This window comes from Erigeron canadensis, chromosome 3 (assembly GCF_010389155.1).
Source record: "Erigeron canadensis isolate Cc75 chromosome 3, C_canadensis_v1, whole genome shotgun sequence".
Taxonomy (NCBI): domain Eukaryota; kingdom Viridiplantae; phylum Streptophyta; class Magnoliopsida; order Asterales; family Asteraceae; genus Erigeron; species Erigeron canadensis.
In genome coordinates this window covers 6,758,142-6,772,759 of record NC_057763.1, presented here as the reverse complement: position 1 = coordinate 6,772,759, position 14,618 = coordinate 6,758,142, and the positions used below count along the sequence as shown (strand labels likewise).

The window sequence follows — 14,618 nt, the reverse complement described above, 5'->3', positions numbered from 1 at the left end:
CTCAACCTCATCTAGGACCAAACCACATCCAGTCACAAAAGAAAGAAAGAAAAATTCAAAATAAGCGGAATTAAATTAATGAAAGCTACTATTGGAGAAGAAATTTGTCCAGCTTGTTAAACACATGTCAGAAGGCGCCTAAAATCAATATTAAATCCAGACGTTCATTCCAAGAGAAAATTATGTCATCAAATTGGGCCGAATATGTGTTGTATGAAAGTCATTCAACACAACCTTAGTAACAGCATTAGGAATCCCCAACAAACCGATCTCGAATAAGTTACAACAATCGATGACATTATACTTGTTGATGTTTGTCTTATCAAGCATCATGCGAGTTTGTCGTATTTTCAAGCATCAAACCTTCACCTGCCAAATCATAATGGGACCATCCAACATCAAAACCCCTGGAAAAATAAAAATAAACATCATATAACTTGTTGTAAGGAATGTCGGTATTTGTATTCTTCTTTTGAAAACACCGAAAGGGCTTAAGTTGATGTAATGGTCATAACGATATAATCATATCAAATAGTATTATCACATTACATCAAACAAGACAGAAAACATGTCTAAGAAGTAAAACATATCAAGCACGGACTAACTTAGAATGTTATGGGTCATGGAAAAACATAATGATTCACTTTCTTCAAAGATAACAGTCAGCACTCAGGTATTGTGAACGGGGTGTTAACTGAACCAATTGTGGATATATTCCAAAATGTATTCTATTAACATAAGAAAACTTAAATTGACAGCTGATGCATGCTAAAAAACATCTAAATCCAAGTTGTTGAAATTTGGATTTGGAGAATACTGGGATCCAATAAACCATCGATTATACATGAACAAATATGTGAAACTTCATAAGGTCTTATTTGAATCCTAATCTAGAAAATAGACGCACCAATTTTTAGACCTAATGAAGTCATTACAAAAGAGGTAGATATAGAGTCATGAAATTTCCAAGTTCCAATAATCCCAATACAATTAATATCTTTTGAAAAAATTACAATCATTAACTTCAAAAAAATTTAGGATAAGCTGTTACCAATAAGAAGTGAAGAGATTTTATCCTTACATACAAATACATAAGGAACATCCACCAAACGTGATTCCTATTGTGTGACCGGTTCTATTAGTAACAAACTTAACAATGTGAATTTATAAATTGTGAACATTTTTTGTTATTATTAAATTGAAAGCAGTCAGCAATTGAACTTTCTTATTCTCCGATTACATCTAGGCTACCTGACTCGAAAACTAACCTATAATTGATGCAATGATGACTCGATTTCCTTTTTCCCTTTCCCTTGATTCTTAAGTTTCAATGTCACCACTTTGTTGCCTTTGTGGCTGTTCTGTTACTTCTTCTGCTACATAGAAGTTGTAACGCCTTAAGCTTGTCTGCATACTTTCAATAGGACATATTTGTATGTATTAATGGCACGCATTATTAGCAGTACTTACTCATTTTGGCTAAAGATGTATAACTTTATATTATTATATGTGTTTAGTATATGTTTTTAGGGTATATCCAAGTAATGTGCTTTAGATAGTAGAACCATTTTTCTAAAAATATGCTTAGTGGAAATCTTACTCTATTGAGAACCTTATAATCACTCCAACAAAATCACACCTTAATTTGGCGTGACAAAGTTGAAGTAATGAATCCAGCAAATTAAATTTGAATACAAACAAAATGCTGCTAACAATAAAAAACAGAAGAAATAAACTTTGAAAGACAAAAGTAAAAGCAATTAGAAATTAAGAAGCCTTGGAAAACTATAATTGGTGTCAACTTCCTACTGACCTAAACTTATTGGGACAGCTGGTTAGGAATGAAGGAAAGTAGAACTCATGCATGCTATTCCTTAGACCTATTTGCCCAAGGGACCCTCTTCCTAGGATGTGCTATTGGCTTTAGATAGATAATTAGATACCACAAAGAAACACTTGCCCTGTTTATGGCTTATGATAAGATCAAGAGAGTGAATTAGCAGGGAAACAGGATGAGTGGGTATGCATATCCTGCAACTGAGGCAAGTCACCGGACTACCAGAGGCTTTTTCCTTCGACATGTAGTTCCCAAGAGGCTGAAGCATAGAAATAGTAACGAAAATTTCATAACCCACTAGCAAACCATGACCAACACTGAGGCTAAATGACAGTATACCACCAAAAAACTAGCAGCAACACAACCCACCAAAAGATCACATAATTAACAACTAGATACTGCTTTTGAAACATGCAAACAAGTTATATGTAACATTTGTGTACCAACTTACAAGACATAAAAAGGTCGTTGCAATCTTTGTTTAAAAGCGTGACATGCCAAGGGTCTAGAAGGCGAAGCAGGAAACAAGGCACGAGACATGCACCTCACATATATGTTGGACCCATTATTCACAACATGTTTATAGAATAATTCGAGCATAACATTTTGTACCTAGCCATTGCTTATACATCAGAAGACTTTGCTTAACGTCAATATGAAAACTTCACTCCTCATAATAAGATAAAAAGAACACTAAACATAGCTCTTTGCCTTTCTAGCTTCTATTGCTAAACCAACAACGATTTAAAGCTTCTATAAGTTTACAGGGCCCAAAAAAATAGCCCTTTTCCTTTTCCCTCTTATTTGCAAATCAACCGCCCACTTTGCATTCGACGGAAAAAGCATCTGAAAAGAGCCTCATAGCAGCTTATGGAGTTGTGGGATGGCAACGCCTAGACTAATAACATGAGATCCGGTGATGGCCTCACTTGCTTCATGCCTACTTTTTTAAACCAACGACTGCAATGGAAGAATATAAGGTAGGCTAATATAATAGTTCACCCAGCAATAACCTCTTTCAAGTTTTCAACAAAGTATCCATTTAAAATTAACATCCAATTTCACACTACATCCGTTAAACTAAAAGTGTGTAGCGGTATTCTTGATTCAATTTTTGGCTTTCATGCATAATAATCATATATGTTCAGTACATGTTCTAAAGTATAACATGTAAATGTAAAAAAATGTGCCTTACAAAAGACTTGATGGACATCTTCCTGTATTTACAATCTTGGATAAATGCGAGCGATCTCAGCTAGTTGGGCTTAACAAATGAGTATGACAAAAAGAAACTTTGGTACAGAACGCCATAGAAAGAGACAACAATGTAGGACAAAAGCAACAGATGCAACGCAGTCCACCAAAAGCTCACATAATTAACAAGAAAAGATATGCTTTTAAAAAGTGCAACCAAATTATATCAAAATTTTGTAAAAAAGAACTTACTGGGTAAATCCCTTTACCCAAAATTATATTTTTTTTGTAAAAAAAGGTAAATCCAATGCAGAATATGACAGGTCCAATTGTAAATTAAGTAGCCACAAAGCAAAAAACCATTCATCTCTTTCACCCATAAATTCAATTCAAATCAGGGCTCAATTGACATTACATTCAATAAATTCTGAAAAAATATTCAAAAGCAAGAAAATGCAAATTCACTAGCAAAAACAAGACCCTCCTGAATCATCGCCTCAATGGTTCACTATTTCATAATGGTTGACTTGATTTGCACATGTTAACAACCATATTACTTACAAGTTTACAAGTATGTAAAGTTCAGCACAAAACAAGTTGAATAATACATCGAATAATATAAAACAATGCAGAACTTTGTATTCAATAAATGTCAGATAGTAAGTTCAGACTTTCTTATGAGAAGAAGAACAGGGGTTTGATTTATGATTTCTAATAAGCTTCTCTATCCAATTATAGGGCAACTGCTGTCCAAAATACTAATTAAATATTTCCTCTCATTAATAATCCTAGCATCATTCAACTTATGAAATAAGCAAAAACCCTAACTAAGCAAACTACCTTAATGATAAATCATCAAACTCCAAGTGGGTACGTCTAGAACTAGTAACCAGTAATACAAGTTTCATTTCATCAAATGTGAACATTTTACTTGTTACTGTACTTGCAACTGAAATCAAACTCCAGACGGATTTTTCACTTGCCATTTAGAAGCTGACTCAAAAGTTAGGTTCTAACTACTTCACCTCATCTTTATGTTCTAGTGTTCGAATCATTACAGCAGTGGGCATTCTGTAGCATGTAAAACTAATTAGTTTCATCTTTCATATCCACTTCATTTAACTTGTGCTATATTGCATCTACAGTGTAGCCTACTGCATTTGGAAAGTATCCAGGGGTTCGACACCAGCCATAATTGATGAACCTGGTTTATCAGGGCAACTCCTTGGTGAAGAGGATCAATTGATTAGAGTTGTTCACTTTAAAAGAATCCCGGTTTTAATCCCATCCGAAGCCATGTAACTTACTTTATTGGAAAAATTCTCCTTTGGTGAAAGTGATTCAATTGGTTCGGCGGAGTATTTTATATACATCTTGTGTTACTCTACCTTAGGCTGGTTGAGGTTGCCAGAATTTCAAACTTATTGAACTAGTAATCTCTTAAGCTTGAGCAAGTACTTTCTATAACATCTAGATACTTCTATAGACGGTAACTCGGTAAGTTGTAGTATTGATTAAGATCAAGTGTTTTTAGATGTAACCAACTTTATACAAAACAATATATTATCCAACTTTAAAATTTACTTTTATGCACATCAACATTTCAATTTCTAACTAATTGATGCCTCTGACCTCTTATGACCAGTAAACCAGTGACATGGTAGTGGTTCTAATGATGCTGATACTTAATTTGGCTATCATGTCAGCAACAGCACCCTTACTGACGAAGAGATAACCAGATACATACAATAAAGTTTCCCGTAAAGTTGTATAGACTAAAAAAAAAACCCTCACCTGAATTCGTTATTCTATTCTGAACTTCTATGCATAAAATTTATCTACGTATATTCTTAGACACATGTCATATATACGTATATAATGGGCTTTCGATTTACACCCACCTAAAACATATCACCAAATACAACCTAATCATGAAATATGTATACACCACATCATGACGGCAATCTTAGCAACACCCGAACCACATATAAGATACACACAATCGACAAATAAACGCTAATTTCACAATTCGCACGCCAACATTTGCATTCCAAAGCATCACATTACATAACATTCATTAATCAAACAAGAAAAAAATTCCAATTCACCTAAAAGTAAGAAAAAAAAGCCCTAACCTGAAATTTAACGGTTAACTTCGGCAGGCAAGGAACGATTAAAGCCGCCACGACAATTCATATACTGACGAGGCTGGCGTTTAGTAACAGCTCTAATCCCACTAACATCATTCCCAATGTTGGATATATTCCAGCGATCTCAGCTAGTTGGGCTTAACTAATAAATATGACAAAAAGAATTTTTGATACAAAACGCACAAAGAGAAACAAAAATGTAGGACAAAGCAACAGATGCAACGCGGTCCACCAAAAGCTCATATAATTAACAAAAAAATATATGCTTTTAGAGATAGGAACCAAATTATATCTAAATTTTGTAAAAAAGAACTTACTGGGTGAATCCCTTGACCCAAACTTTAATTTTTTTTTTTTTGGTAAAAAAGGTAATTCGAATGCAGAATATAACAGGTCTAATTGTAAATTGAGTACAAAGCAAAAACCATTCATCTCTTTCACCCACAAATTCAATTCAAATCAGGGCTCAAATCACATTACATTCAATAAATTCTAAAAAATAATCAAAAGCAAAAAATTGCAGTTTCAGTAGCAAAAACAAAACCTAACGTGAATCAACACCTTAATGGTTCACTATTTCATAATGGTTGACTTGATTTGCACAGGTGATACAAACATATTACTTACAAGTTTACATGTATGTAAAGTTCAGCGCAAAACAAGTTGTATAATACATCGAAGAAAAATTGAACTACAGAATTTGTATTTAATAAATGTCAGATAGTAAGTTCATACTTGCTTATGACAAGAAGAACAGGGGTTTGATCTATGCTTTCTAGTAGCTTATCTATCCAATTATAGGGCAACCGCTATCCAGCATACTAATCAAACATTTCGTCTCATTGATGACCCCAGTATCATTCAAAAGCCCTAACTGAGCAAACTACCTTAATGCTGGATCATCAAACTCCAAATGGGTACTTCTAGAACTAGTAACCAGTAATACAAGTTTGAGTTCATCAGATGTGAACAGTTCACTCGTTACTGTACTCATAAATGAAATTAAACTCCAAACAGATTTTTCACTTGCCATTTACAAGCTGACTCAAAAGTGAGGTTCTAACTGATCCAATGATAGGGCGCGATTTATACCACAGTTTCTTTTCACCTTATCTTTATGTTCTACTGTTCAAATCATGTCAGCTGTAGGCATTGTTAGGAACAGCCTTGGCCTTAGCACAGCGGAAGCAATTAAACAAGAAGATAAAGCCGAAAATAAAGATAAACAACACACGAGATTTTACGTGGTTCGGCCCCCGTGGGGGGCCTAGTCCACCGGCTGCAACTAGGTTATTTTTATTAAGCTCTGAACCATAAGATTACAATTACAATGAGGAGGAATGTATATAGGACAACTAGGGTTTCTTGCTTGGTGAACAAGGAAACCTAATGGGCTTCCTAAACAGCCAACTAAAATAGCCCTAAGGCCAAACACAGGCCCGTAAGGCCTTCTGTAACAACCGCGATCCTTGACTCTTTGACTTGTGAACAATTTAACTAACTACTAAGTTAACCAATATAGTTCAAGTGCAATTTGAGGTTCAATTGGGTGCAATGCGTTCATATGGGTCAATTTATTATTAAATTGGTGGTTTATGTGTTAGTCGAGGTCATTAGTGGTGCTAATCGATTTTCATTTGGATGACATTTAACTAGTAACATGAATGTAGATCCTACCCATGGATCTAACCCTAACCCGTGACCCAACTCTTATTCCCCCCATTCCACAACCACCCTCTCATTCTTCATCTCTTCTCTCTCTCTAAACTCTCAAGAACACACACACTTACACTCATATCTCTCTCTCTAGAAATTCATCACCATTATTGTCTTTTAAAGCAAGATTTATACAAGAAACATTATCATCTTCATTTTATCTATAACATATCAAAAATTTAAGAACACCTCTCATTCGGGTCAATTTCGAGTTTCAACACTTGTTGAAGGTTTTGGTAAGCTAAACTCATCCCATAATCATCATTATATGTTTCTTTACATTGTTCTAGTTGATTTCAAACAAATTTGGGTCACAAATCGGGTCAAAAGGCATTTAGGGTTTTCCTAGGGTTTCAAATGGGTCAAAACAATTTCTAACCTTGATTTGATGTTATGAATCGAAACTAAGATGTGGGTTATGTTTGTTTATGTCAAATGATGTTAGTTTATGCTTCAAAACATGTCTTGAACCTTCCTAGATTGATCCTTGGGTCAAAAATGGTGTTTAGAAAGTGTTTGGTTCGTGTTTGGCTGATTTGGGACTGATCTGGGCAAAGGTGCGTCGCACCTCCTCCATGGTGCACCGCACCAATGTCCCAACCCTCACTCTGATCAAAAAATGGGTCGCACCTCCTCCATGGTGCGCCGCACCTCTTCCTTGTACAAGTAAACTTACTTTTCGGTAAACGATCGTAACTTTTGATCCGTAAGTCCAATCGAGTCATATAACCTATCGTTGGAATCGTGAGAGAGTCTACTTTCTCATGGTATAGCCCTTTTGGTCTGAATCCTTGTCCATTTTAAAAAATGTTGGGTCAAAGTGTTCTAGTTCATGCTCGGGAGGGTCATTTAGGCATGTGTGGGATTTTGGCGTGACTCAACCTTACTTAACCAACTTGTGTAGGGTTATAGAGTTGACTTCGATGATACTATGATATACATTGATAGGTTGTGGGCACGTGGCGGTTGTTGGACTCTTATAGCTCGACATTAACTTGTCGTTTCGCTTGGAAATCAAGGTGAGTTTCGTAGCTCCCTACTCAATTGAGATTCGGGCTGAAAAGTGTACAACTTTTGTGTGTTGACTTGTTTAAGGGTGCAATTATATGTTTGCCTTGATTTATGACATAGTTCAAATATGAATACGCTTGATTTTCTTGATTGATGACATGACTTGATTGAGCATATGTTTGAGTGTCTTGGGTGATGACATTATGGAGGACAAGAGGACAACTGAGGGACAATGTGTGCATGCATGAAAACATAGGATTTGTTAGGATACTTGTTGATATCATTATTACTTGTTCTTGCATACTATGCAATTCTAAATACCTTGATATAGTTCATTTTGTGAATACACGTGTGAGGGTCATTGATGGACATGATTGTTATGGAGACATTGATTGATTTATGGATTTACATGTTGTGTGACGGTTTTGTAGATGTGCAATTATGTGATTTGTTGTATGGTTATTGTATATGTATGTTGAGTTTGTTATAGGTTAGTTGTGTATATATGGAGGACGGTAATGCCTTTGAAAGGTTGGAGATGTGGTGGGAAGGCTGCGGGTGACCCTATATATAAACATCAAAGGCCTTTCAAAAGTAGTATCGTACGAAGTATATGTACATGGTGTTTTGGTTATGTGTGGACATTGATGGTCATGGATGAACAACTTTTGTGCAATTGAGTACAATGAGGTAACGTGCAATATGGTGGACAATTGAGGTGCAATGTGTGCAAGTGCAATAAACGGGTACTATACGTGCTTGATGACATTATACGGGTACTATACGTGCTTGATGACATTATACGGGTACTATACGTACCTGATGACATTTGGATGACATGAGGACATTTGTGAGGCTTGGATGGACATAATTGAGGTTATAGTACTTGTTTGATACTTATTGTTATCGACATTATTTGCCCTTGCTCCTTATACGTATCCTAGCTATGGTGTAGTGCGCTTAAAGGATTCGTGTGTGATTAGGTTGTGCCATGAGCCAACCTAAATTGTGTACTTGTGCCTTTTAAGGACTTATTGTAAGTGTGTTCCTTGCCCATTTTTCCTTGTTCATATTGTGAATGGCTTTGGTATTAGATCCTTGTCATTCTCTCCTACCAACTCACCAACCTAGTGTTGACCTTGTTTAGTACACATTTCAGGTAAACTTGTGAATCCAAGACGTGATGATCGATTGAGGCTTGTGCTAGGACCTGGGCTTGGACTTACATGGATCCAGGATTCATTCGCCCTATTTTATGCATTTTATACTTGATTATTAATGTTGGATTCACCAGATCCTTTTATGCATATAGATCATGTTCTACGATAATCCCATGCATACGCTATATCTTTTCGGTGACATTTCGTGCCTAGCTCGGGGTGTTACACCTTCACACCCAACAATCTCCCACTCGAAGGCCTTCCGTAAAACTTTAACCCGCCATTCAAGCAAACAATATCTCGATCAAACTGTAACTCCAGTAATCTTTAGATAACAGAAATCCTTCAAGCCTTCAGTTCCAAGAACAAACTAAAACTTCAAAACAAAAGTTTTCCAAGTCTTCAGTTCTCCATGAACAAGCTAAGATTTCAATAAAAACGGATAGGAACAGAAGTCTTCACAGGTCCAGCTCCCAAGAACAAACCAAACTTCGATCCATGCATCGAATGTATACCTAGTTGCAACAGCCCTTTTCATTAGTCACCTGAAAGGCCCATTGAAGCTGTAAACCGCTTCAATACAGTCACACACAACTGACTCAGTCATGGCAAAGTCCACCAATGACTCATCCTCAATCTCAATCGGCTCCTACTGATTTCAAATACCGGCTCCGAGACTCCAGAGGAACAACACTATCCACTAGCGGTAGCCTCACAGGAGAGATTTCATTCGGAAAATTGGTCTTTAGAACCCAACGTCGATTTCAACATATATCAAAACACTCCTCGTGCTCCCACCGTTACAAAATCCCGTCCAAGTTCAAACCTCCGAATATGCTCGAAAAGATTACCTAAAAGTCCCAGAGTCCTCTACTGCACACCAGACTCGTATAACTCTCGAATCCGCGAGCCAAGACTTTTCTCCGAAAGTTGGTTCAATTATTCCGGTAGTGCAGCAATCTGCACAGTCCAAAAGTCTAAACAACAGACCAGTGCTTCACTACAATAGGTAACATAAAATGAAGCAAACCAAAATCTGTAACAAGAGTCTTCATTGCCTTCCAATGAGCTCCAATGCATCAACCTAGACACATTCTCATAAGCATAGCTTTATCAACCTCGGGCGACTCTAAAACCCTGAGCACCGCATGCAACCCCACAAGTCAACTACACACAGCTCCCACTCTCTCTGTTATTCCAACCCATGCTAAACCAGACTTCATGAGACGAACCTCCACTCGTATGCAACCAGCGAAAACCTTCACCCAATACCAGTACAAAGATCCACTCAAAAGTCAAACCACTAATCAAAACTAAACAAGGAATAAGATCCACAGTTCCAAACCAGCTAATAGCAAACGATCAATAACAGCAGTAGAGAAAACAAGCGTTAGTTCCATGACTTAGTTCCATGACTTGACTAACTTTTTTTTCACTCGTGTCGACACTAGCAACCCCGGAACAGGAATACTCAAAAAACAAAGCATTCCAAACCTGCTAGCTCTATTTTCTTCAAAAACGGTACCACATCCAACAGAAATTCAATCCACTCCAAAACACCTGTATATACCCGGTGAACAAAGGCTTAACCCTAGTCAACCTAATTCCTTGTTCCAATAGACTAACTTCAAACGATGGTACTTATCTTCTTTTCTTTTCTAATCGATCAAGGTAATATCACAACAACAAACATAGTAACAACCACCCGCAAAAACCACACCCTAATCGTAAATCAGAATAACCCGAGATACAACTCAGATAAAGAGACAGTACCAGTACCCCACCTCAACTTCCAATCGACGACAGCTGACAACAGCAAAGACAGCTGCAACAGCAGCGACGGCAGGCGCTTAATAGTGGTGAAGCACGGCGGAACAGCAGCAAAAAAGCTGCAAACCAGACCCAGAAACAGACCGAATCAGGAAGAACAAAAAAACCAGCAGCAACAGCAGTTCCAACAGCAAATCAGCAGAAAACAGCAAATAGCGGCTGAACAGCAGATTTATGCAGCAAACAGCATATTTCTGCAGCAAACAGCAGCTGAACAGTAGCTAACAGCAGCAGATGAGCAGAGCATATATCAGCAAATCAGCAGCAAACAGCCACAAACAGCGGCGAACAAGGGTAAAAGAAACCCTAATCACGATGGTTGTAGATAGCAGCAGGTGGTACAGCAGCGGAAGCTGATCTTTAACGGCTGTGAGAGAAAACACGAACAAGAGAGACAAAAACGAAACCCTAATCGCCAATCACAGCACCCGAGCTCTGATGCCACTTGTTAGGAACAGCCTTGGCCTTAGCACAGCGGAAGCAATTACACAAGAAAATAAAGCAGAAAATAAAGATAAACGACACACGAGATTTAACGTGGTTCGGCCCCAGTGGGGGGCCTAGTCCACCGGCTGCAACTAGGTTATTTTTATTAAGCTCTGAACCATAAGATTACAATTACAATGAAGAGGAATATATATAGGAGGACAACTAGGGTTTCTTGCTTGGTGAACAAGGAAACCTAATGGGCTTCCTAAACAGCCAAATAAAATAGCCCTAAGGCCGAACACATGCCCGTAAGGCCTTCACACCCAACAGGCATTCTGTAGCATGTAAAACTAATTAGTTTCATCTTTTTATATCCACTTCATTTGACTAGTGCTATATTGCATCCACAGTGTAGCCTACTGCATTTGGAAAGTACCCAGGGCTTCAACGCCAGAGCCATAATTAAAGAACCTGGTTATCAGAACATGGTGAAGAGGATCAACTGGTTAGAGTAGTGCACTTTGAAAGAATCCTGGTTTCAATCCCATCCTTGGTTAGAGTAGTGCACTTTAAAAGAAATTTATCGGAAAATTTCTCCTTGGTGAAAGTGATTCAATAAGTAGGGCACTTGGGCTGGTTGCAGTTGCCAGGATTGTAACATTTTAGAGCTAATAATCTCTTAAGCTTGACCAAGTACTTGCTATACCATCTAGCTACGTCTATCAACGGAAACTCAGTAATAAGTAGTATCGGGTTATGTGATTTTAAATGAATTGAACCAAAAAGGGTTTATACAAACAATAAAGTTTCTTGTAAAGTTATACACACTCAAAAAAACACTCACCCGAATTCGTGACCTCTATGCATAAAATTTAATCTATGTCTATCCTTGGGTTCATATATACGACAATCTTAGCACACCCGGACCACAAATAAGATACACAAAATCAACAATTAAACGCTACTTTCACAATTCACACACCAACATTTGAATTCCAAAGCATCACATTACATAACATTCATTAAACAAACAAGAAAAAAAAAATTAATCCCAATTCACCAAAAAAGTAAGAAAAAAAAAGCCTAACCTGAAATTTTGTTAACGGTTAACTTCGGCAGGCAAGGGACGATTAAAACCGCCACGACGATTCATATACTGACGAGGCTGACGTTTAGTAACAGCTCTAATCCCACTAACATCATTCCCTTCAACGGGTTTCCCTTTCGTCGAATCAAACCCAATCGGAATCCCCATCATTTTCATCATCTCAATTTCATTTGCATCCATCTCACCTTCATTTACATCTTCTTCAATAACTTCTTTTTTATTATTATTATTATTATTATTCTTTTTTTCTTTCACAATTCCATCAACAAAATCGGAAACTACAGCAGCTGTTGGCTTTTCCTCGTCGTTGTGTTTCCGCCGTTTTCGGGATTGTGGGTCCGGGGATGGAGTACGGTGGTGGGATCTTTTGGAACGGTGTCTGTCGGTGGAACGGGAACGGTGGCGGTCACGGTCTGGTGTGTGTGATCTTTTGCTCCTGTAGTCACGGTCACGGTAGTCAAGGTCACGGTCGTGATCAGCGTGACGGTGGCGGGGACGATCTCGGTCGTCTCTATCTCGTTTCCGGTCACGGGTGTCGCGGTCGCGTTCGCGGTCACGGTCACGTTCCCTCCGATCGCCCATGGTTGGGGTTTGAAAGGAATGGGAGTGGGTTTAGGGTTTCTATCTAGTGTTGTATGGTGCCGGTGAATTTTTGGGGATTTTAAGCAATGTTATTAACAAGGATATTTGGACCAAACCGACTTCAGGAAAAAAGATAAATTACTGTAGTTCAATTTTTTAAAAGTGAAAATGTAATTTAACTTTTTAAAATTTAATGAAAATAATTAAAATATAATTGTAAATGTGTAACTAAGTTAAAAATAATATAAAGTAATTATAACACAAATCACCAAAAATAATATTAGATTGTGAAATATAAATTCAAGGATAAAACATCGGTATAATCATAAAGGAAAAGAAAAGAAATGTATGGTTTGTGAATGCTTTGATATGAAGTCAGGTAGCTTCACTGGTAATTGAAAATGGTATAGAACTCCTAGCTCGATTAAAGAACTTAAGGAATGGAAAGACATTTTTCTTGACTTGGGCGGTTCTCGGCTCAACTCTGGCAGGAATAAATGGGTTTGGACGGGTGCAAATTACAACATCATGACCGTTAAAGTTGTGAAGGGATTTATGGGAGGTGCCTACGATTATAGTAACAGGTATGTGTTCCTCTGGACACCTTGGATCTGAATAAGATTAACATTTTCATGTGGAGAATGGTTATGGACCGGATCCCAACCGTGGAGGCTTTGAAGGTACGAAATTGTTATATTGCTGATGATAGATGTGTTTTCTGCGAGGATGGGTTGTATTATGTTGAACATTTGTTTTGTTCATGTGGCATTGCTACCATCGTGTGGCAGTTTGTGAGTTCTTGGTGCAAGACAGTTTCATTCTTTTTTTTTTTTTATGTTAAAGATCTGGTGGAGATTTACGAGGATGTGGGGGTTGGAAAGAAGGAAAGAAAGGCAATTAAAAGTACTATTATGGTTGCCTGCTGATGCATTTGGAAATCTAGAATTGAAAGACGGTTTTCGAATGCCAACATTAATATTGAAAGGATGTTACTTGATATTAAATCGTTGGGGTTTCTTTATTATAGAAATAGAAAAAAGAATGTACATATTAGTTGCGAAGACTGATGTAGATCCAGGGACGGTTTAGAGGGTGGCCAAAGTGGCTGACGGGGCGAGGCCTGATTTTTTTTATTGTCACATATGTATATGTGTAATTATCTAAGTGTATTGTAAACTCTAACAATTATCTAAAACTAAAACATATAATTTAACCCATAAAAAACAACATATATATCTTTTATTTGATTAATAAAATCATCACTTATTAAAAACTCGGAAGTGATAAAGGGGCGTCTGTCTTTCAATCTTTGATTGTTCCACTTTTCATTTATTTAGCATGACAAGTATTTATTTTTGTTTATTATTTTATTATACATAATCGATATATGTACGTATATAACTAATATAATATTATTAAATGATATATTTAATATTATTCTTAATTAAAAACAATAACATAGTAGTTTGTTGCTTGTCATTTTTTTAAATCTTTTTATGTTGTTACACTTAGCTTAGAAACTTTTTTTTTTGTTCGAACTAGGTCTATAAGGAACTTTGTAAGTTGTGTTACTGTTAACTCAACGAATTTGTTGGGTGTTT

The 14,618-nt window shown here is 37.0% G+C and overlaps 1 protein-coding gene across 8 annotated transcripts; it reads right to left on the bottom strand.

The window, feature by feature from the left end:
- Positions 1-54: 54 nt before the first annotated feature.
- LOC122594158 (U4/U6.U5 small nuclear ribonucleoprotein 27 kDa protein) lies at positions 55-13,082 on the bottom strand. 8 transcript variants are annotated; one of them, XR_006322941.1, is made up of 4 exons: positions 12,416-13,082; positions 5,167-5,323; positions 1,269-1,414; positions 55-407 (listed from the first exon to the last, which is right to left on the bottom strand). XR_006322941.1 is itself a non-coding variant. In XM_043766629.1 (2 exons), exon 1 carries the CDS (start codon positions 13,015-13,017, stop codon positions 12,427-12,429), a length of 591 nt encoding a protein of 196 aa, XP_043622564.1. In that variant the 5' UTR covers positions 13,018-13,082; the 3' UTR covers positions 55-407; positions 12,416-12,426. The 8 variants fall into 8 exon arrangements, 2 of the variants coding, with proteins under 2 accessions (XP_043622564.1, XP_043622565.1); XR_006322940.1 differs by having other exon boundaries at positions 1,269-1,407; XR_006322943.1 differs by having other exon boundaries at positions 55-369; positions 1,269-1,407.
- Between the last annotated feature and the right edge of the window lie 1,536 nt (positions 13,083-14,618).